General features: G+C 40.6%; 2 protein-coding genes across 2 annotated transcripts in view; one reads left to right on the top strand and one right to left on the bottom strand.

Annotated features, from left to right (window-relative positions):
• The window catches only part of LOC147022245 (uncharacterized), a 97,487-nt gene extending 75,054 nt beyond the window's left edge, over positions 1 to 22,433 (top strand). Inside the window, exons 3-5 of the mRNA XM_085890491.1 lie at positions 9,408 to 9,478; positions 9,616 to 9,672; positions 22,071 to 22,433. Coding sequence (XP_085746617.1) covers positions 9,408 to 9,478; positions 9,616 to 9,672; positions 22,071 to 22,100 — 158 coding nt within the window. The 3' untranslated portion in view covers positions 22,101 to 22,433. The remainder of the gene's footprint in view (positions 1 to 9,407; positions 9,479 to 9,615; positions 9,673 to 22,070) is intronic.
• FBXL18 (F-box and leucine rich repeat protein 18) overlaps positions 22,241 to 25,652 on the bottom strand; it is a 17,040-nt gene continuing 13,628 nt past the window's right edge. The window contains exons 4-6 of the mRNA XM_085890490.1: positions 24,849 to 25,619; positions 24,534 to 24,694; positions 22,241 to 22,250 (exon numbers count right to left, since the gene is read on the bottom strand). Coding sequence (XP_085746616.1) covers positions 22,241 to 22,250; positions 24,534 to 24,694; positions 24,849 to 25,619 — 942 coding nt within the window. The remainder of the gene's footprint in view (positions 22,251 to 24,533; positions 24,695 to 24,848; positions 25,620 to 25,652) is intronic.

The raw sequence follows: 25,652 nt of genomic DNA, 5'->3' as shown, positions 1-25,652 counted from the left end.
TATATATATATATATATATATATATATATATATATATATATACATACATACACACACACACAGTGGAAAATCGATATAACGCTAAGCGTTATAGCGCTTGTACTGATATAACGCTCATACACCTTGGACCCCAAAAAAATACTACTATTTCATGTTTAAAGGCAAAAAAGTGAGAAAATAGAGTCAAAGTTAGTCCAAAATAGCGCTAAGTGGTGAAAAAAATTCAAGCTGTCATCGCCCTGTGTTGAGTTGACATGTGGTGTGAAAATACTCACGAGCTGTCATCTTCTCGCACCTTTCCCGTATAAATGGCGAAGCTGAGATGAACAAAATCAATTCAATTAAAATCATAATAGCATCCGTATCTCCTGTAACTCACGTTCATGTTCCCTTCTAACACCATACAACACAGTACACAACGTAAGTACAGTACTGTACTGTACAAGATTAACTAATGTTCGCGTGCTCTACCGCCCACATCCTTTCGGTAGAGTTGTCAATTTAAATCTAAGCTCCCGTTACATCTCCTGTACCAGTTCTTCGACATCTTCATCACCTACCAGCCGAGAAATCTTCAAATTTGTTAGTTTTGTTTGCTCTGTTCAGTTCAGCGCCGCCATGCCGAAGCGGAAGTGTTATTCCATAGAGGAGAAGCTACACATAATTAAACGGATACAGAATGGTGAAACTCAAGCGACCATCAGCAAGGATACAGGCATCGCCGGTTAAACTCTGAGAGGATGGTTGAAGGATGAAGAGAACATCAAGAGCTTCATCGCCACTGTCAACTCCAATGAAGGGATGAAGAGGAAGAGGGTCAAGCTTGGGAGGGATCAGGAGTTGGACCAGGAACTATTCAATTGGTTCTGCAAGTCTAGAGAGCTTGACATACCCATCTCAGGCACCATCCTCCTTCATCAGGCCAAGAAGATCAACAAGGATCTTCACAAGGAAGAGAGAGGTGAAGATGCTGACTACAGCTTAACCAGGGGATGGCTGCAACGCTGGCAGGATCGACATGGGGTCCACATGAACCAACAACATGGAGAGGCCAAGTCTTCAGACCTTGAATCTGCCAAGAACTACGTCTCTGTCTTCAATGAACTAATCGAAGACAACAACTTCACAGAAGACCAGGTTTTCAATGCAGATGAAACTGGTCTGTACTACAAGACCCCTCCAGACAGAACTATGGACCTGGATGACAACCCATCAAGAAAGACTGGACACAAGAAGCCAAAGGACAAAGTCAGCCTCCTTCTCTGTGCCAACAGGTCAGGGTCTCTGAAGATGACCCCGTTGCTCATCGGGAAGTCACTAAACCCCAGGTGTCTACACCATGTCAACAGATCCCTCCTTCCCTGCATTTACACCAACACCAGGAAGGCTTGGATGACAGGAGCCTGTTTCAAGGACTGGTTCTTCCAGAGGTTTTGCCCTGCTGCGCGGAAGCACCTGAGAAAGCTTGGGCAAGAAGAGAAAGCTATCCTCCTCATTGACAATGCCCCATCTCATCCATCAGGAGACATCTTAAAGTCCAAGGATGGGAAGATCTTCGCTTCCCTTATGCCCACGAACACCACCAGCAAGATGCAGCCTTTGGACGAGGGGGTCATCAACTGTTTCAAGCTATTCTACAAAGATCAATTATGCGAAGCTATGGCCAGGGAGCAGAAAGAGATGACCGTCTTCCTCAAGGCCATGGACGTTAAGAAGACAATGGAGTTTGCAGGGCTAGCCTGGGAGAAGGTCACCAAGGACACCATCATTAACTGCTGGAGGAAAGGCCTAGGTCCTCCCAAGTCTGATAATGAAGAAAACTTCAATGGGTTCTCCAAGGAGGAGGTGGGCAGGTCTGCCATCACAGCCCTCAACCTCGCCGCTGGCACATCAGCTCTTGATGCTCTCCAGGCCTGGGTTGATTAAGAAGAAAGAGACCTGGCTGAAGAACTGCTCAGAGAAGAACAGCTGTCAACTGGAGAGGAAGAGGAACCCCGAGAAGAGTCGGAAGAAGAAGAGGCACCAGTTGAACCTCTCCCCCAGCCTCTCCACTCCAAAGCGGAACAGTCTTTCCTTGATGGTCTTCGTTGGAGTCCTTGGATGAGCAGGAATGCCCCAATCTTCGTTTGAAGACACACCAGGTTAAAATCCTTCTGGATGACACCCGAAGACTCTCAAGAGCATCCATGAAACCAACCAAGATCACCGATTTCTTCAAGAAATAAATTCCGAATTCTTCAAGATATTGTTACAAATTTGGAATTCGATTGCACACAACATACAGGTTCCTTTAGTCAGCTATGTCAATAAGTGCATGTTCCCTAGATAGTTCACCTTCCATTATTTAAATGTTCAGACATCGATTAGATGCGCTGCGGTTCGATTTAATAGTTAGGGAGCAAACAATGGAGACGTCCCTCCCCCTCTTCTGCAAAGAAGAAGAAGAACCCTGCGGTGACGGCAACTCCCTCCCACCCGTGGTTTAGCGGGGGGTGGATCACGAGGGCCTGAGTCATGCCGAGTGTGGGGGAGGGGTGCAAAGGATAAAGAGGACATCTTTTCTTTGTTCAAGAAGAGTTCGTGGGGGTCCCGTGTGAAGCCCAGAGTTGGTAGAGTCCCGTGGGAGTCCCGTGGTAGGGCTGAGTTCCTGGGCAGAGTTCGTGTGGGAGTCCCGTGGGAGGAGTAAGCTTTTTGCTTTGGCAGTTGGGGGAGTCAGGAGGAAGCCAGAAGCCAAGGAGCTACGTGGAAGTCCAGGCGTCGCGAAGGAGACGCGAGCTGGAGGCGCAGCCTTGCCTGCTGTGTCGCGCAAACCGCGCGTTCGTGTCGAGAGAGCCAGAGAGAGCTCGCCTGCCACACGGAAGGCCCGAGCTCGACCGCGGCTACGCTAGCTGCCATGGGGAAGGAGCATCGCGGGTCGCCCAAGCGCGTTCGTGTGGAGATAGCCGGAGAGAGCTCGCCTGCCACACGGAAGGCCCGAGCTTGACCACGGCTACGCTAGCTGCCATGGGGAAGAAGCATCGCGGGTCGCCCAAGCGCGTTCGTGTGGAGAGAGCCGGAGAGAGCTCGCCTGCCTCACGGAAGGCCCGAGCTCGACCGCGGCTACGCTAGCTGCTGTGGGGACGGGACGTCGCGGGTCGCCCAAGCCAGACACCACGAGGGTGCAGGTAACCTGCAACGGTCTCGTGGGACTCGTTCGGTCTGCCAAGTCCCACGCCATAAAGACCCAAGAGGTCCAGTCTGACCCCATTGCCTTTGATGGGGTCCTTTTCCTGCTTTTCTTTCGAATGAATGTTGTGGTGCCGAGTCCCGTAAGTAAAACTGTGTAAGTGACTGTACATTAATAATTGCTTATAGACGGTTGTAGTTCTTTTGTCGTGCTTTTGTTGCTTGTATAATTGCAAACGTGTTTTGCCTTATTTAATTGTATACGTGTTTCATTATAATAAATGTCCTTGTGTGAATGTAAACCTGCTCGTTTCGTCCATTCCCTCATTGACTGAACATTTCGTGTGTTGGGAGTTAGAAAGCCGTTGGTTTGCCGTAATAGGGGGACATTTGCACTGACGGTTCTCGGCGGTTACGCCGCTCAGAATCGCGCACGGACAAGCTCGCCTCGGCGGTTTGTTCCGTACGAGATCCGTCGAGGGTGGAATACCCCGGTCGTTGGATGACGTGGGTATTTAGGTAAATTGAAGATTGGCAATCGACCCTCCCGCACGTGATCTGCCCATTGGCGTATTTCGGTTCTTGCACAAGGACCCGTCGCTCGGAGTTATCCGGGCGGCGATCTATATTCCGGGCGATCGGTCGGGCCAACTCGACTTGCGGCTCCGTTCAGAGTGGTCGGTTGGCGGCCAACCCCTGGCCGTAACAATATAAATTCTGTATCCGTTTTGTGATTAAGGAAGCGTAAAATATTTTACCGATTTATGTGATAATGTACATTTTGTATTTTTTATTTTGTAAGTAATGTTCGATTGTACATAAAAAATATATATATTCTATATGCATTCAATTCCTGTGTTTATTTCTTGTTTAAAAAAAAAAGAAAAGAAAATAACTTGACCTCTTCGTCATCAACCCCAACAATCCAAGATTGCGGACGTACATGTCCACGTGTCTTGGCTCTGGTTTCTATGTAATATAAAATATTTTTCACTGCATCAGTATAGCGCTATATCATTTATAACGCCCTCGTCGCTTTGGACCCCACCTGTGAGCGTTATATCGATTTTCCACTGTGTGTGTGTATATATATATATATATATATATATACATATACATATACATATACATATACATATACATATATATACATATATATACATATATACATATATATATTGTTAAGGTATGGGCGGTGGCGGGATTCTGAGGATGGCGTCAATCACTGTCCGTAACCAGTTTGGGTTTTCGCATCCCACTCTCGACAGCCAAATGTTACAGATTCGGCGCCACCCTAACCACCGCCGTCTCCGGGGTTATAACGCCGGCTGGTTCGGCACAATTCTCGGGTTACGCATCTCGAACCACAATAGCAAAATATACCTGTACCTTGCCAGCTGGGGGAATCAACCCCGGTTACAGACTGGTTTTGTCAGAGACCGAGCGGGGTCTACCAGTCTGTAACCATTTTCGTTTTTATATCCAAATTGAGCGGATCATTCCTCGGCGCGGCACAAATTAATTCAAAGCGGCAACTTCATACGAATCAGCCATATTTATTGGGGACATCGGGGAACACAACAAGCAAAGCATTCACGACAATGTTATAATTAATCTATAACCAGTTCTTAACAAGGGAGCTATGGATTATGGGTTTTGAAGGGAACTCTAACGAGATAAACCTTAAACGACATGCAAACAAGACACAGACAGCATGCAGACAAGACACAGAGTACTTGGTGATGTTTCATGGACGAGAGGAAAGTGTCAAAAGCACGAATGTGGCTCGTGACAAGCTGATGTCCACGGATTTGAGCCCTAAGCTCGAGCACGCCACGTGGCAAGATGGCGGTGCCGTACTCTTTCTTCTCAAGGCACCGCTTGCGCATGCCCTCCTCAGCGCGTTCTGACCCCGTGCAATGTCGACGGCACAAGACCGTCAAATCGATGGTGGGTCTCAGCTGGTTTCTCACAAGGTCCAGCAAGCATATAAGTCCAGGCCTGTCCTGTTCACCAGACCAGGCCAAATCGAGGCGTTGGGCTCCGCAGGCTGGGTCCATGGGATTCCAAGACGTCATCGAGCCGTGAGGTGAGTAGGGACAGTCAGAAGCTCCGTCACTGGACTCCGGATGAACCTGTCGATGTGCTCCTGGAAAGCCGATCGCGCCCCACCTCGGCGCTCAGTTTCACCACTGCCGATCGCAGACTCGGCGCGCTCAGGTTCAGTTTCTCTCGATGCAGATTGCAGCCTCCAACTAGTCGTTTCTATACGGCAGAAATCCTCACTCGACACTCAGGCTCAGTTACTCCCTCGGCAGATGGCAGACGACTCTCAGGTTCAGTTCCTCCTACTCGGCCTCAAAAACCGACTGCCCATCCAGCAGATCACGACTCGACACTCGTCGTTTCTCTGTTGCCTTCCCTGCCTTTCTTTCAGCTCCTTCCTCACGAAAACAGACACACTGTCCCGTGTACAGCCGATCGGCGCCACCTCGGCGCTCACAGTTTCACCACCTTTTCCCGGCGCTCCTCGCCTCCTTACGAAGCCTACAAACTCCTCCCTTCAGTTTCACTTCCTTCTCTAGGCCACTCCCCCTCTCAGCGCTGGGCGGGGACTATTGTCCGGAGAGAGGAAGGAAGAAGAAGAATCTCTCGGTCCACCACCAATGTACCAAGGTTTATTTGTTTAAATTTTGTTTATCAAGTTACATGAGGTGTGTTTTTGTTGATTTAAAAAAGATTTTTTTTTTTTGGTGAATTAAAACCTCGGTGTGAGGTCTCATAAACGAGCAGTATGGTTTGTTTTATCATTGCCAATAAATTTGAAAAAAAGGGGGTCATTTTTTCCTTAAACCAGGTATCTGAAAAAAATATATATTATATTTACCACGTGAACTACGATAAAAATATAAAAGAGCTAGATATTAATAATGGTATATAATAATTTTTATGCAGGGGTTCCCTGAGACATGAAAACTCTTTCAAGGGTTCCACAAGGGTAAAAAGGTTGAGAAACGCTGCACGAGATAAAAGGTAGGGACCTAACTACACGTATATTAATGGAATAACTGACTCGGGACAACTCTGTTGTATGCATACGGTTCCGAGAACCGTAACAATATATATATACATATATATACATACACATACATACATACATATATACATATATATACATATATATACATATATATACATATATATACATACATATATATATATACACATATATATATACACATATATATATATATATATATACATATATATATATATATATATATATACATACATATATATATATATATATACATACATATATGGATATGTATACATACATACATACATATATATATATATATATATATATATATATATATATATATATATACATAAATATATACATATACATACATATATATATATACATACATATATATATATACACATATATATATATATATATACATATATATACACACATATATATATATATATATATATATATATATACATATATATACACACATATATATATATACACATATATATATATATATATATACATATATATATATATATATATATACACATATATATATATATATATATATATATATACATATATACACACACATACATATATATATATATATATATATATATATATATATATATATATATATATATATATATACATATATATACATACACATACATACATACATATATACATAAACACATACATACAGTGGGGAGAACAAGTATTTGAGACACTGCCGATTTTGCAGGTTTTCCCACTTACAAAGCACGTAGAGGTCTGTAATTTTTATCATCGGTACACTTCAACTGTGAAAGACGGAATCTTAAACAAAAATCCTGAAAATCACATTGTATGATTTTTAAATAATTTATTTGCATTTTATTGCATGAAATAAGTCTTTGATCACCTACCAACCAGTAAGAATTCCGGCTCTCACAGACCTGTTAGTTTTGTCTCGAAGAAGCCCTCCCATTCTCCACTCATTACCTGTATTAACTGCACCTGTTTGAACTCATTATCTGCATAAAAGACAGCTGTCCACACTCAATCAACCAGACTCCAACCTCTCCACAATGGGCAAGACCAGAGAGCTGTCTAAGGACTTCAGGGACAAAACTGTGGACTTGCACAAGGCTGGGATGGGCTACAGGACAATCGGCAAGCAGCTTGGTGAGAAGGCAACAACTGTTGGCGCAATAATTAGAAAATGGAAGAAGTTCAAGATAACAGTCAATCTCCCTCGGTCTGGGGCTCCATGCAAGATCTCACCTTGTGGAGCATCAATGATCATGAGAAAGGTGAGGGATCAGCCCAGAACTACACAGCAGGACCTGGTCAATGACCTGAAGAGAGCTGGGACCACAGTATCAACTTGAGTGCAAAACCTCCACCGCCAATACTGCAGGCTCACTCAAGTGAACCTTATATCTTATTCATTAAATATGTCAACAGTGCTGACAGAGTTATAGTTATTTTCTCCAACATTTTTTTTTTGGGGGGGGGGGTGGAGGGGGTTGGAAATCACTTAAAACATGTAAAAATGCAAAAAAAAAAAATAAATAAATCGAAATTTTGTTGAAAAAAAAAGTTGCAAAAACCTTTTTGTTCTCTAACAATTTTTTTTGGGGGGGGTTGGAAATCACTTAAAACATGTAGAAATGCAAAAAAATTCCTTTTTTTGAGGGGGGATGGTAAAAAAAAATTTGGGGGGGGGGGGGTTGGAAATCACTTAAAACATGCAGAAATGCAAAAAAATATATATTTTCTTTTTTTGGGGTGGGGTGGTAAAAAAATTTGGGGGGGGGGGAGTTGGAAATCACTTAAAACATGTAGAAATGCAAAAAGAAAATTTCTCGAACAATTTTTTTTGGAGGGTGGGGTAACAATTTTTTTTTGGGGGGGGGGTGGAAATCACTTAAAACATGTAGAAATGCAAAAAAATTCCTTTTTTTTGGGGGGTGGTAAAAAAAAATTGGGGGGGGTTGGAAATCACTTAAAACATGTAGAAATGCAAAAAAAAAAATTCTTTTTTTTTGGGGGGGTGGTAAAAAAATTTGGGGGGGGGGTTGGAAATCACTTAAAACATGTGGAAATGCAAAAAAAAAAAATTTGGAGGGGGGGGGACCAAGTCCAAAATTTAATAGCATGATCCTTGGACCATACCGAACCCCCCTTCCCCCACCAAGTTTCGTCGAAATCCGTCGAGGAGTTTTTCCGTAATACTGTTCACAAACAAACAAACAAACAGAAAGGGGTGAAAACAGTAACCTCCATCCATCTTCGAAGATGGCGGAGGTTAACTAGAGGGGGAGCACTCGGGAGAGTGCAAAACCTCCGCCGCCAATACTGCTGGGTCACTCCAGTGAACCTTAAGGCCCGGTCACACCTTGACGTTTTAGCCAGCGATGGCAACGTATTAAAATGTATTTAAAACGCTGGCTGACGTTGAACTTTTGATGTTTTTTTTTTAAGATTCGGACGTATTCATAACGAGTTGGTCGTATGCATAACATATTAGTAATGGACACAGAACGTTTCGTTGTGTTATAGATAACGTATACCAACGAATGCTGAACTTGTTGTTGGCCTACACAACCGATGCCCAACGATAGTCTAACTTCGGCATAGCGCGTTGCACGCATCGCCGACGATGTCGTGACGTAGCCTATTAAAAGGCTGATGCACAACGATTCGAATCATAACTGCCGTAGAAATGGAAGTGACAACATCGCGGTCACACCTTGGCGATCTTGCCAGCGTATGCTGACCTAAGAAAAATGTGTCTAAAACGTTGGGGGCACGTCAAATACGGTATGAGTAAGTTTGGTATACGTGAGTAGAACGCTAAAGTAGAACGCTAAATATCTTAAAATCCAACACAGTGTACTTATGAAAATGTTGTTTTGTCTGTACAATTCTATCACTTTGTTTTTCTTTTGATATTATTGTTCTCTCATTTGTATTTTTGATACTCTGTGCTTTCATACTCCAAGTGGTCACTGATTTTGTTTTTTGTCGTGCTTATCTTTAAAAAAAAAAAAAAAAAAAAAAATTACCCATCAAATCATATTTTGATACTGCTTCTCGGCCAACCTGGCCAGTCCCATTGGCCAATAGAACATGGGGTAAACTGGCCTAATTGACAAAATGCTGATGTGTTTGAAGGGTCCTAATGATGCTTCTCCCCCACTGTGTGCAGGCACACTCTTTGACATTCTCTTGAAACATCAGAGATTTTCTGAGATACAAGCATGGCATATTATGGTTCAGGTGAGCTGAATGAACTTTATTGGCATCAATTGTGATATTTTTAAGCACAACTTAAAGCATAAAATGTAAATAGAAGCAACATTAAAAAGTACAAATCCGTCTCTATGCATGTTTTAACCTCTTTCATCTCCTTCTAGTTGTTTTCTGCTGTTGAGTACATGCATGGCCAGAATATCATTCATCTGGACATAAAGGTAACTCGCTGCACCACAGGCTTATTTGCTCAGACTGGAAGCATATTGGTTTGAGCGTATGCTGCAATCTGGTAGATCGGTGGTTTGAACCCTGACTGAGTCATCCCAAAGACTTTGAAAATGATACATGCTGCTTCCTTGATTGATATTCAGCACCAGCAATGGTTCCCAGCATTGCCTGTCAATGCCAGATCCCTCCTTTCACTCCTTCCACTCCCTCATTCCACCACTACCACTTCCTCTACCCCTCCTACTCCCCTTCCCCTCTCTCCTCCTCCCATCTCCTCCCACCCCTTTCCGACAGACTCCCACCCACCCCTTCTCCTCCATCCTCCCACCTTCCCTCACCCAACCCCATCCCTCCGAACTCCCACAAATGAAACAAAAAAAAAAAAAACACAATCACAGATTGCAGACCCTCGCCAGGACTTCTACTGTATAACTGCTGGCAATGATGAGCAGGTACCAAGATGTCCTGCTTTCATGTAACCCCGCTTTGATCGGAGAGCTGTCCCTTTAACTATGATGTTGTTGTTGTTTTTTGTTGTTATACATCATTCAATTGAATTTAGAATGGGATTAAAATAAATTCAATTCAAATCAAATGGAAGAACAAATAGGTACAGCATTGGAGTAATCGAAAGGCACGAGAACAAGCAAAATGCAAAGATGAAGTCATCAGGAGGAACCTGGATATGATTCATGTTTCAGCTGCTACTTCTCCAACCTCAAATCCATGCAGGCACAGCCAAGTGAGCCTTATTCAACAAGGACAAATGTGTCCAAGAGCCTCGTCCTAAAGGTTTTGTCTTCACCAGAAGAAGAACAAGAAGAGGAAGAAGAACAAGAAGAAAAAAAAAACAACAACTTCCAATATTTCGTCACGTGCCGTCACGTCACGTCCGTCATGGACGATCTTCGTTCATGACGAGAAAATAGTGTATTTACGAAATTACAATATATTAAATGGAATAATCTTTAAATAGTAACGTGAACTTTTCGAAACTTTAAAGCAAATGTCCGAATATATTTAAAAGTTCATGATAGACGCTCTCAAAAGGCACCCTCAATGTGAGGATGTGTACAGGTGTTTAGTATTTAAGGAGATCCGGATCCTGTATATAAAAGAGCCGAGTCCAAAAGGTTTTGTCTTTAGAACAACAAGAAGAAAAAGAAGAAGAAGAAGAAGAAGAAGAAGAAGAAGGCCGAGCTCTCTTAGAGCAGCGTTCGCAACGTGAGACACTGCTAAAAATTAAAAAAATCAACAACAAAAATAGAACCCATCTCAAAAAATGCAATCATTCTTGCTGCCAGACCATGCATCTGATCAAGTTGAAATTTAAAACATGTGTTCCACATCAGTACGAAATCATAAATGTGAAGTTTCACTTTGATTGATTAAGCGGTTCCAGTGAAAACATTATTTAATATTTTTCATTAATCCAATGTGGCTGCCAAACGATGTGACCTATCAATTAATCCTGAACAAACTTTTACACTCATGGCTTGGGGAACATTTGTGTGGTTTCCCCTCGATCTGGAGAAGAAGATTTTTATGCGTTGTACTTTAATCCAATATGGCTGCCAAACCATGTATCCTATGACATCATATATGTAAAACTTTTGTTTCCCATGGATATGTGTTGATATTTGTAAAGTTTCACCTCGATCTATTCAGCAACTTAAAGGCCCGGTCACACCTTGACGTTTTAGCCAGCGATGGCAACGTATTAAAATGTATGTAAAACGCTGGCTTACGTTGAACTTTTAATGTTTTTTTTTAAAGATTCGGACGTATTCAGAGCGACTTGGTCTTATGTATAACGCATTGGTAATGGACACAGAACGTTTCGTTGTTATAGATAACTTATACCAACGAATGCTGAACCTGTTGTCGGCCTACACAACCAATGCCCAACGATAGTCTAACTTAGGCATAGCGCGTTGCACGCATCGCCGACGATGTCGTGACGTAGCCTATTAAAAGGCTGATGCACAACGATTCGAATCATAACTGCCGTAGAAATGGAAGTGTCAACATCGCGGTCACACCTTGGCGATCTTGCCAGCGTGTGCCGACCTAAGAAAAATGTGTCTAAAACGTTGGGGCACGTCAAATACGGTATGAGTAAGTTTGGTATACAAGAGTAGAACGCTAAAGTACGCTATCATACATCGTAGTAAGTAGAGTACGTCAAGAAATTTTAAACATGTTCAAAATTTTACGACGTACTCGGCGTATGACACACGTTCCGCATGCGATGGGGATAAGTTTTACACACGATATGTGGATGTTTACACACGTCCACAAAGGCTACTTATAAGCTACACATAAGTCGAAACACGTCGCGGTAATGTCTTTTTTACGCGAAACTTATGTTTGATGTGCTTTGAACCAATTCTTTACGTAGTCCCAACACACATCGACATATGTAGACGTATTCCAATGACGTCTTCCGGTCGACAAAAAAAAAAAAAATGAATGTGTTTCTAGCTTACAACTGCCATATAAAGACGTGTTCCCAGCGGTTTTGGGAATTGGTATATAAAAATGCTGCTCATAAAAGGGGAACCCAACAGTGTTTTCGAGTTCCTTTTTGAGTCGATGTCCATGTCAGCAGTAACAGTATCAGTATTAGTATTAGTATTAGTAGTTTGTTCATGTTGGCAGTAGTAGGTGAGTGTGAGGGGGAGGGTGTGGGTTATGATGGATCGTCCTTGCGTCCGCGTGTCCACGGGTAGGTTCATAGGCTGCCACTCAACGATTTAAATGGCTGCATCTCCACTATTGAAAGTAGACGCTTGCGCTCAACAATTGGATTTTTTTTACACTCAACGACTTTAAAACGGTACCACTCAACTATTTTCATTGTTTACAATGAACGATTTAAATTGCTGTCACTCGCCTTTGTTTTTTGACGCTGGCGCTCGGAAATTTTAATCGTTTCTATTGAACGTGCTAAATCGCTCAAACCCCACTATTGAAAGTAGACACTTGCGCTCAACAATTGGATTTTTTTTACACTCAACGACTTTTAAACGGTACCACTCTGCTATTTTCATTGTTTACAATGAACGATTTAAATTGCTGTCACTCGTCTTTGTTTTTTGACGCTGGGGTTTGGAAATTTGAAGCATTTCTTCTGAACGTGTTAAAACGCTCAAACTCGACTATTTTAAATAGACGCTGCCGATGGACAATTGGAATCATAGCCAAGCTCGACATCGAAGTGTGAACATCCTCGTCATGCCGAAGAAAAGTTTGAAGAATGCTGCAAATAAGTGTCCTGGCCGTGGCCGTGGACGCTGATGCAAGGACGATCCATTATACCGACGTCTTTCAGCCTATGAGTAACTTAAAAGTAATGTCTGTCGACGTGTGGCAACGATCGCGTAACGTGCCAACAACACGTTAATCATAGGTTAGAAATAAGTTTCGGGTACACTAAACATTACCTCGGCGTGTCTCAACTTATGATTAACTTACAAGTAGCATGTGTTGACGTCTGTCAACGATCGCAGACCGTGCATACAACTTGTGGCCAGCGTAGCGGAACGTGTGAGTTATACGCTGGCATACGTCGTGAAATTTCAAGCATGAAAAAATTTGAGGACAACCGAAAAGTACAATGTTTAAAGCCAACGTACAACGACGTATGGCAGTGTTTTTCAGCGTGCTCTCAATGTTATCAAAACTTACCCATAACGTATTCAACGTGTGCCAGCGTTTTAGAAAAAAAATTCAAAAATCGGCATACGTTGGCTAAAACGTCAAGGTGTGACCGGGCCTTTATATCTTATTCATTAAATATGATGTCAACAGTGCTGACAGAGTTATAGTTATTTTCTCCAACATTTTTTTTTTTGGGGGGGGGGGGGTTGGAAATCACTGAAAACATGTAAAAATAAAAAAAATAAAAAAATAAAAATCGAAATTTTGTTGAAAAAAAAGATGCAAAATTTTTTTTTTCTCAATCAATTTTTTTGGGGGTTGGTTGGAAATCATTTAAAACATGTAGAAACGCAAAAAAATATTTTTTTCTCAAACAATTTTTTTTGGGGCGGGTTGCAAACGACTTAAAATATGTAGAAATAAAAAAAAAATTTTTCTCTAACAATTTTTTTTGGGGGGGAGTAACAATTTTTGGGGGGTTGGAAATCACTTAAAACATGTAGAAATGCAAAAAAAAAAAAAAATCCTTTTTTTGGGGGGTGGTAAAAAATATTTTGGGGGGGTTGGAAATCACTTAAAACATGTAGAAATGCAAAAAATATATATTTTCTTTTTTTTGGGGTGGTAAAAAAATGTTGGGGGGGGTTGGAAATCACTTAAAACATGTAGAAATGCAAAAAAAAAATTTGGGGGGGGGGACAAAGTCCAAAATTTAATAGCATGATCCCTGGACCATACCTACCCCCCCCCCCCACCAAGTTTCATCGAAATCCGTCGAGGAGTTTTTCCGTAATACTGTTCACAAACAAACAAACAAACAAACAGAAAGGGGTGAAAACATAACCTCCATCCATCTTCGAAGATGGCGGAGGTTAACTCGAGGGGAAGCACTCGGGAGAGTGCAAAACCTCCACCGCCAATACTGCTGGGTCACTCAAGTGAACCTTATATCTTATTCATTAAATATGTCAACAGTGCTGACAGTTATAGTTATTTTCTCCAACATTTTTTTTTGGGGGGGGGGGTTTGGAAATCATTGAAAACATGTAAAAATGCAAAAAAATAAAAATAAAAAAATCGAAATTTTGTTGAAAAAAAGTTGCAAATTTTTTTTTTCTCAAACACTTTTTTTGGGGGGGGGTTGGAAATCACTTAAAACATGTAGAAATGCAAGAAAATATTTTTTTCTCAAACAATTTTTTGGGGGGGGGGTTGGAAATCACTTAAAACATGTAGAAATGCAAAAGAAATCTTTTTGGGGGCGGGGCAACAATTTTTTTGGGGGGGGGGATTGGAAATCACTTAAAACATGTAGAAATGCAAAAAAAAAAATTCTCTAACAATTTTTTTTGGGGCTGGGGGGGGGGGTAAAATTAATTTTTTTTGGGGGGGGGTTGGAAATCACTTAAAACATGTAGAAATGCCCAAAAAAAATTTGGGGGGGGGACCAAGTCCAAAATTTAATGGCATGATCCCTGGACCATACCTACCCCCCCCCCACCAAGTTTCGTCGAAATCCGTCGAGGAGTTTTTTCCGTAATATTGTTCACAAACAAACAAAAACAAACAAACAGAAAGGGGTGAAAACAGTAACCTCCATCCATCTTCGAAGATGGCGGAGGTTAACTAGAGGGGGAGCACTCGGGAGAGTGCAAAACCTCCGCCGCCAATACTGCTGGGTCACTCAAGTGAACCTTATATCTTATTCATTAAATATGGTCAACAGTGCTGACAGTTATATTTATTTTCTCCAACATTTTTTTTTGGGGGGGGGGGTTGGAAATCACTGAAAAAATGTAAAAATGCAAAAAAAATAAAATAAAATAAAAAAAAAAAATCGAAATTTTGTTGAAAAAAAAAGTTGCAAAAATTTTTTTTTCTCAAACAATTTTTTTTGGGGGGGGGTTGGAAATCACTTAAAGCATGTAGAAATGCAAAAAAAATATTTTTTTCTCAAACATTTTTTGGGGGGGTTGGAAATCACTTAAAATAAGGAGAAATGCAAAAAAAAAATTTCTCTAACAATTTTTTTTTTGGGGGGGGGGTTGAAATCACTTAAAACATGTAGAAATGCAAAAAAAAAATTCCTTTTTTTTGGGGGTGGTAAAAAAAAAATTGGGGGGGGTTGGAAATCACTTAAAACATGTAGAAATGCAAAATATATATATATATATATATATATATTTTTTTTTTTTGGGGGGGGTTGGAAATCACTTAAAACATGTAGAAATGCAAAAAAAAAATTCTCTAACAATTTTTTTTTGTGGGGGGTTGGAAATCACTTAAAACATGTGGAAATGCAAAAAAAAAAATTTTCTCTAGTTTTTTGGGAGGGTAAAAAAAAAAAAATTTGGGGGGGGGGGTGGAAATCACTTAAAACATGTAGAAATGCCAAAAAAAAATTTGGGGAGGGGGACCAAGTCCAAAATTTAATGGCATGATCCCTGGACCATACCTACCCCCCGCCCCCCACCAAGTTTCGTCGAAATCCGTAGAGGAGTTTTTCCGTAATATTGTTCACAAACAAACAAACAAACAGAAAGGGGTGAAAACAGTAACCTCCATCCATCTTCGAATATGGCGGAGGTTAATGAAAACCATAAGTAACACACCACGCCGTCATGGATTAAAATCCTGCAGCGCACGTAAGGTCCCTCTGCTCAAGCCAGCGCATGTCCAGGCCTGTCTGAAGTTTGCCAATGACCATCTGGATGATCCAGGGGAGGAATGGGAGAAGGTCATGTGGTCTGTTGAGACCAAAATAGAGCTTTTTGGTTTAATCTCCACTCGCCGTTTTGGAGGAAGAAGAAGGATGAGTACAACCCCAAGAACACCATCCCAACCGTGAAGCATGGAGGTGGAAACATCATTCTTTGGGGATGCTTTTCTGCAAAGGGGACCGGACGACTGCACCGTATTGAGGGGAGGATGGATGGGGCCATGTATCGCGAGATCTTGGCCAACAACCTCCTTCCCTCAACAAAAGCATTGAAGATGGGGCGTGGCTGGGTCTTCCAGCATGACAACGACCCGAAACACACAGCAAGGGCAACTAAGGAGTGGCTCCGTAAGAAGCATCTCAAGGTCCTGGCGTGGCCTCGCAAGTCTCCAGACCTGAACCCAATGGAAAATCTTTGGAGGGAGCTGAAAGTCTGTGTTGCCCAGTGACAGCCCCGAAACCTGAAGGATCTGGAGAAGATCTGTATGGAGGAGTGGGCCAAAATCTCTGCTGCAGTCTGTGCAAACCTGGTTAAGAACTACAGGAAACGTCTGATCTCTGTAATTGCAAACAAAGGTTTCTGTACCAAATATTAAGTTCTGTTTTTCTGATGTATCAAATACTTATTTCATGCAATAAAATGCAAATTAATTATTCAAAAACCATACAATGTGATTTTCAGAATTTTTGTTTTAGATTCCGTCTTTCACAGTTGAAGTGTACCTATGATAAAAATTACAGACCTCTACGTGCTTTTTAAGTGGGAAAACATGCAAAATCGACAGTGTATCAAATACTTGTTCTCCCCACTGTATGTATGTATGTATGTATGTATGTATGTATGTATGTATGTATGTATGTATGTATGTATGTATATATATATATATACATACACACATCAAAACATGTGGAGTGTGACGAGCACTCCCCCAATCCCCATTGGACACAGTCCTACACCAAAGCATCACCTCCATCACAAAGACCTCGGCCTGGTGACTGTTAATCAGACAAATAGAATATGGTCAGCATCAGTGAAACATCAAATGGAGCCACCGATCCAAATTTTGGCCTTATTTGCCCTCATCAGCATGGCATACCGATAAATATCTAACCAATGATGACCACATTTATCCTCTGTGTTGGAGGTGACGCTTTGTTGAAGGACTGTGTCCAACAGGGATCGGGGGAGTGCTCGTCATACTCCACATGTTTCGATTTGCCTGCCAATCACATCATGTGCCTTCTGATTGAATGGTTTGCATTAGCAGGAACAATCATCTGGATGGCAGATGGATGGTTGCTCTGTACAGATTATGTGGTTTTACCATGTGACACATAATCCGCGGCAATGCTCACCATAACTCCATAAGTCAGGAGGTGCGTCTGATATATACAAACAAACATATACATTAAATATGATATCACAATTTTTTAACAATATTACCATGAAGGTGGAGATTTTGAGAGAAAAAAAAGAAAAGTTTTTAAGCAAGAAATAAGGAAATCTGAGATAGTCTTCTAATTACAAAAATGACAGAAATCGGGTTCAAATGACTGCCAAACTGCAATTCCAGTTTCATGTCAGCAATTCCCTTCTCAAGTTTAATCTTCCGGAGATTCAGTGCAGAAAATGCCATCTCATGCAATTAAGTAGAGTTAAAAATGGGAGCAGACGGGCACCAAATCTGTGCACTTCAGCAAGTGAAAAGTTTCCTCACAATTCTGTGGGTTTCTCATTCCTAACTATTCTGTGAGTTTCTCATTCCTTTCTTGAGCAACTTTCACCGAGATGAGTTCCATCTTAAAAAAGCCATGATCAATGTACAAATTTCCAGCCAAAATCCAGCGATCCGATTTAGAGCAAAAACGAATGAATCTCAGGATATCAAAAGCCACTTTCAAAATCACAAAAGCCAATCATTCATAAATGTCAAGGTTCTCAACTGATTATTTATTTCATGAGCAGAAAGCAGAATGAAGTAAATAAAGTTAACAACGCTCAAATGCTGACAGAAAAGCTCCAACTGAAATTAACTCTTAAATGCCTTGACAGCTGTCTCAAAGATGCTAATTCTCTCACCCACCCCCACCCCTCCCCCACCCCTCACACAACTTGCCTTGCAGATTCAAGTACAAGTTCAGGTCATTCAAATGCCATGTCAAGAATATTCAGCAAGAAAAATATAACAGCCATGCTCGAGTTTTCAATTTCCAAAACAGATCATTGTCTTTTCCATTTTCTCTCTCAGAAACTCACAAAATGGTTGCAGCAGATCAACAAATCGTTACAAAACTCGACTCGGCCATGTGGCATTACTGAAATGAGGAATATTGGAACCGTTTGCTTCAATTTCTTCCAGAAGATCACAAAAATTTCAATGATGTGAGGGCTTGGAATGAATCAGCATTACTACTTTCACAAAGTGTGACAAGTTCTTCTAACTTATCAGCGATTTTAAATTTGGATCAAAAACATTGCTGATATACGATGCAGTGAAATGTTGGAATGCTCCAACCAATATACTTCTGCAGATGATCAATGAAATATCATCGACGGTCTGACGGCGAAGCAGCCCCACCAGTGGCAAAAGATGCAAGTTTATGCATTCAGATCCAACTTTTGTTCCCTTTGTTCTCCTGAATTTAGCATCCTTGGAGCACAAATCAAAAATAGTTCCAATTTCCAAGTGATAACAACAACAACAAATAAAAACAGTCACATAGAACCATGCCTGCAATGATGGGTTCATGAAAAAGATCATGGCAGATAGTGAGACCCAGAAGCTTGAATGAAAGGACTTCTTCAAGAGGATTGTTGATAAAGCAGATTGGGGGGGGGGGGGGTTCAGACGGTCCTTTCGGAGAGACATATTGAGAGGGTGAGATTTATCAGGATTGAAAGATATGTTCCACGTGTTCAACCATCTTGTGAATATATACAGATCTGCAGAGAGTGAATAGGCTGCTGCCTGCTGATCTGAGGGATGACAGATGAGACTCAGAGTGATCACTGATGAAAACCAGAAAAAGAACAGGGCCCAGAACACTGCCTTGAGGAACTCCAGCAAGGACAGGAAGGTGATGAGAGAACTCCAGTAAGGGCCAAACGTTGGCTGCGGCAGGAAAGGAAGTCTGCGAGCCATGACCCAAGTGAAAACATTCTTATGAAAAAGGACTGTTGGGATATTTTTATACGACCCCTTAAAGATTTTATGAATGATGTGTCACAATTGTCTCACAAGCAACTTGAACTATTGCAATGCAACAAGTAAAGTATTGCAACTGCAAATTTACGTATCTTGTCTTCTTCTGCAAAACTAGTCTTGACGGACATTTTCCAAATTGTAAGTGTTAAAATCCATTTGTAATGCATTGCTATCATGTATAATATGCATCATATTGTGTATATGCAGGAGTCGGTATAGTGAGGGTGCAGTCCACACGACACATGTTGGGCCGCACGTGCGCCTTTTCATGGCGAAGAGGTTGAGAACCGTTGCCATACATGGTTCGACTTGCAGTTCCCCTTCGGCAATAACAGCACACAATAAACTAGCCATAATAGAAACGTTTGACCTATTTTCCCCATGAAGGCCAAAAAGATTTGGAAAAGGAAAAATAAAAACGCACGTTTCACTGTTGGTTTACATCGAGTTGGAAATTCATTGCACCAGAATTGCTGTTTGTTCAAACAAAATTTGTTGCAGAGGGAGTTCCTCACAACACGACACTACTGACCTTGATTTTGAAAGACTTTAGGGAGGGAGGGAGGTTGGATAGACAGTGAGGACAGTCCAAAGAAGGGAGAAGAAAGGAACAAAGATAATAAAGTGAATGGATAGATGAAGTTTAAATGGGAAATGATCAGCAAGTTGGTTCATGGAAGTGGACCAACCCACTCCTTGTCTATCTTTGTGGGAAAAAAACACAAGTGCTTTGAGATCAGACATTTGATTGTCAAACTTGTTCAGACCGACCAAAGATTTGTCCAATATTAAATTTTCAGTGATGGACAATGAAGCTTCCTTTTATATGCAGTACCGTGTTTCAAAATACTCTCTGAGAGTTGTCATCTCCATAGATGGGTATCAGGAAGCAAAACGAAACAAACCGAGGGACTAAAACATCCGTATTCATTTGGTTTTGGTTTAGGTTTTAAAGATCAACCTGCGAAAGGTGACATTTGAGATGCAGCACATTGCCATATTTTCAGGTGATCGCTTTCACAATTGTTTCTCCGAGAGATCTTTCCAAGATCGTCACACTGTGCATTGAACGGCCGCCAATCTTAATTCACTCATTAGTTTTACAAGCATGATGTATAATTTGCATTGCACATTTTGTAAAACCGAAATGACAAAGGCCTGTTCAACACAAGCTGAACTACAACAGCACTCTATTGAGCGCATACCTCCACCAAGATGACATGTTTGTATCCCACTGATAGGCTGAATATGCTCACCTGAATCAAAATCTAATTGGTTTGTTCTTGTCATCTAATCAACGAATCCACCAAGTTTTGCATAATCCATCCACAACTTTTTGAGATGTCGTGCTACACATCGTTTTTGACCCCAGCTCTCAATAGTGAAGAATCACTTCTAAAAATAAAACTTCACGTATCCGGTTCCGGATCTTCACGAAAATTGAATCAATTAGTCATTGTCATGCACCAAACATGTCCACCAAAGTCCATGACTTTGAGAGACAGACTTTTTTTCCTGCTATCAGACAGACAAGACAGCCAGCCAAGGGTGAAAACATAACCTACATCCACCTTCGGTGGTGAAGGTAACAATAGCCGATATACGACGCACAAATACGAACAAGTAGTATTTATGACATGACACAAATAATGGTCTGAGAAAAAACAGGGAGTAGGGTATACCTTGCAAGGATGGCCTGTTCCAGCTTCTTGCAGGCCTTCAAAGACAGTCCTGAATAGATCAAGCACGCCACAAGACGTGGACAGGCCCCAACAAACTGCAGCACAGAGACCGGTTTCACTTGACCAGCCTGCGATAATAGGCAAAACTGCTCGAGCTTCATGCACTTTTGCAGGGATGCAAAGAATCGCTGGTCCGCAATAAAGTTGGGCTGCTGGAGCCTACAGGAGAGGACAAGCTTAGAAAGTGCAAAAGGTTGACAAACTCACACTATTAAAATTATAAAATATATTAATCAATTGATATGGTGCCCAAATAAAAAAAACGGTTCACACAGACCTCACATAGCTATTAAAAATTACACATATATATTCCAGGCAGTGTCCATTATCATCCCAGCTGCCAAAACATTACATAGTAATGAGAAATGTCATATCCAGTCATTAATATTACATGCATGAAAGCAATTCTAGTGCAGTTTGATGCAGTAGCAGGGTGCAGAATCAAAAAAAGGCTTCTTTCACACAAAATGTTGGATGCTTTAGAAAATATCTCCAGGTTGGGTATAGGTTCACGAGTTTGATTGCAAAAACACAATGGCATGACACAGGGCGAGGTGGTGTTTAGTTCGGAACATTTTTGAGTCGATGACTAAAACACTGCATGTAGATTAAAAAAAAAAATTATATTGTTTCTCTCCATCATGCATGGGAATCTTGTTCCATTTCACTTGTGTGCATGACCACTGCAGTTGACCTGAAATAAAGTCACACACTCGCAAACCGCCTTCTTCAACCTTTCTTCCTGGTTCATCATATTATGAATGTAGTGTAAAATATGAACTGAGCAGTCTTCAAATTGAATTTTTTTTGTTAAAAAACATTTTAAGTGTAAAATTCAATGTTCATAGTTATTGCTATGTTGAACTCTGAACTGGGGATGCACCCATAAATCCTCAAGACTTCCACCTCTTCTTCTCGATTTACAAATTAATCTTCAAACTTTGATTTATTAAACCATGTGCATTTAAAAGGGGGGAAAGTTTAATATCCATTTTCTTTGCAATCCTATTACTGTGCATTAGATTGACTCTCTTTCTGATGTACCATATTCTTTGCAGAGCGTCGGTGCCACCAAAGCAACTTCCTGAGCAAGGGTTACACTGGGTGGTTTGCCATTACCTTCCCCGCAGTCGTTACAGCAGAGATTTGGTCAGGGTGCGGCGACAGTTTATAGCTGGGTCAGGATTCGAACCAATGCTGGACAGCTTAGAGGCATGTATGCATACCTCTAGGCAATCCTGCAAGCCCAGATTCCCAGATTCACTGCTTGGACACTTATCCAACCAAGATATTCTTGCTTTGTTTGTTTCATTAATTTTCTGAAATTTGAAGAATTTGTTTTTCACTTGGAAGTTGTGGGTTATGATGTGTAAATAAAGGTGAAAAAAAGACATATTGAATGCAATTTAATTCCAGGCAATAAAGCAACAAAAGGTGAAAATTTTGAAAGGGGGTCGAGACTTTCTATAGGCGCTGTATAATATTGAAGCATTGCCGAATGGATTTATGTTATTTGCGATGTAGTTTGCATCATGAATGATGGGCTTTGAGTCTGCAAAGGGTCTCGAAGTGCTTGAGAATGAAGTTTGAGAATTGTAATAGAGTTCAGGAGTAAGGAAAGAACAATGGGATAATCACGTGGCGAGTCATCAGCGACAGCGCAGACAGAAACATGCAACACCAAGTTATTTTTGTCCATTGGAATATAATTAGGGGGTGAAAGCTTTCAAATTTTAGCTAAATTTTACCTGCAAATAAGCCTGTACCATGATAATCTTCATATATATATATATATATATATATATATATATATATATATATATATATATATATATATATATATATATATATATATATATATATATATATATATATATATATATATATACTGATAATGGCGTATACCCCGGTTAAAATAGGTGTACCATATCCCTGTGTCATAAGAGGCGACCAGGGTTGCGTCAGGAAGGGCATCCGGCGTAAAACATGTGCCAAATCACGATGCGGATCATACGGATGATGCGCTGTGGCGACCTATAAGGGGAGCAGGCGAAAGAAGAAGAAGAAGAAAAAGATATATATATATATATATATATATACATATATACATATATATATATACATATATACATATATATATATATATATATACATATATATATATATACATATATATATATATATATATACATATATATATACATATACATATATATACATATATATATATATACATATATATATATATATACATATATATATATATACATATATATATATATACATATATATATATATACATATATATATATATACATATATATATATATATACATATATATATATATATATATATATATATATATATACATATATATATATATATATATATACACATATATATATACACATATATATATACACATATATATATACACATATATATATATATACACATATATATATACATATATATATATATATATATATATATATATATATATATATATATATATATATACATATATATATATATACACATATACATATACATATATACATATATATACATATACATATACATATATACATATATACATATATATATACATATACATATACATATATGACAGCTGGTGTCTGTGCCACAAGAGTCACCCATTCTACAGGCCACGCCTTCCCCCTTCTCCCCCAGTGTCACAATCAACGCCAATTAGCCAGGCCACGCCTTTCTCTCCAGCGGCCCAGAAACCCACCGCACAAAGCCGAGCCACATTTTGGGACCTCAAACACAGTTACTTTCTATCTGCCGGACAGAATGACGTGTCACTTACAACTCAATCTACACGGTCTGTGAAAGGCAAAAATCTCTCTCTGTTTGTACGTGTTCTATGCACAGGCACATATTTTAAGTTACAAACTCCAAACTCGGAGTACAAGTACAACATTGTTTGGGGAGTAACATAGGCTATGTGGTCGTGGCCTCAGGTGGTGTGGGGGGGGGGACTGAGAAGAGGGCAGGAGAGCTGGCGAGGCAGGGGATGGGCAGGAGAGCTCCATGGACTGAGAAGGAGGCAGGGACTCATGATATTTTCTGCATCTGTTAAACCACCCCTCACCCCTCCCAATAATTTGCTTATCCATATGGTCCACCCTTTGTGTTCTCCCTTACCCCTGTGGCCTGCATCCCTTGTTTGTCCCTCTCCATATACTTTCTCCCTCCGCCCTGCTGTTGGTATTTCCCCTTTCGCCTGCTGTTCTCTTTGTTATGTTGCATCCTGATTTGTTCTGTCATTGCTCTTCCATGAGCATAGAGCATATATTAAAATAAAAAAAAAATTAAAAGTAGGGAAGAAAATTATGAAAATTCTCTGCCTGCCAAGAGAGTTTATTTGTTATTCCAATATCTGTCTTCAAACGATTCGTACAATTCTCATTCTAACCCACCATTTGCAAACAATCATGAAAGATGGTAATCCATCACAGCAGTTGAACATAACATGTGATAGTTAATCACTCACCTGAATATGCGCAGCACTTGGCAGTGCAGGAGGGCCTCACATAAGGAGTGTTTAAAACATGGCTGTCCATCTTTCCCCAAGTACGTCAGGGACAGTTCTTGAAGATTGGTACAGCAACTGGTGATGGTCACCAGGCCATTTCCATTCAGCACATTTGGTATCTACACCCATGATGAGGAGGTTTCTCCCAAATCCACAGGACAATTCCAAAGCAATGGTGACACATTTGGCATACAAATTACTACTTTAATTCCGTGAAACAAAGTGGTTACAGTAATGGAAAATCTTAATGAAAAATGCCAATGAAAAAAGCACCTTGGACAATGTAAGTTTCTGCAGATCCTTCAACATGGCAATCATTGAAATTTCCAGGTCACCAAAGGGCTTTGGGTGACAGCAGACTTTGTGAGAGAAACTCACAACACTAGCACCCATGATCTCCAGCTCTTGTATGTTCTTCAACTCTGACATCAGAATTCCAAAAGGCGAGTCATTATTTCGAAGTTGTTCATTTGCAATCGCACCAAACACTGAGGGCACACCGATCCTCTGTCCTTTTTTGAAGAGATAGTTTTCCTCTTTTCGTACAGGCCTATGTATGGAATGCAAGGTACCCAGCATGCATAGTGGCAAAGATAGAGACCTAAGGTGTCTCAATTTGGCAATTTCGACCAATAGCATCGACCCATTCACACCTTCAGGCCAGGAAAAACAGTGTGAGATGCTAAGGCTTTGCAGGTTGGGGCAGGCATGGATGAGCGCAGAAAAGTCGTCGACATCGATGTCACAGCAGTCATAAGGGCTCTTTTCAATTCTAAGGCTCATTAGATTGAGATAAATTATTGGATCTGAACACAAACTTGTGGTTGAGCAAAGGACTTCATTACTGGAACAGACACCAAGAAGGCTCCAAGGGAAGACAGCGTGCTGGGCATGGCGCAGTAAACGATCAAAAGAAAGTTCCGAGACATATTGCAATGATGTATTGGTCATTTCAAAACTTTTAACCAGCGGTCCCAGGAGTCCAAAACAATGCATTTTCCGCCAGATCAGGTCTTTGCTTAAAGGACAGCAAATAATGAAAGTCTGCAATGAAAAATAACAATTGTATTAAAGGTA

The sequence above is a fragment of the Eptatretus burgeri genome, chromosome 8 (assembly GCF_056783735.1).
Source record: "Eptatretus burgeri isolate ZD-2024b chromosome 8, Ebu_testis_v1, whole genome shotgun sequence".
Lineage (NCBI taxonomy): Eukaryota > Metazoa > Chordata > Myxini > Myxiniformes > Myxinidae > Eptatretus > Eptatretus burgeri.
This window is presented reverse-complemented; position numbering and strand designations above follow the sequence as displayed.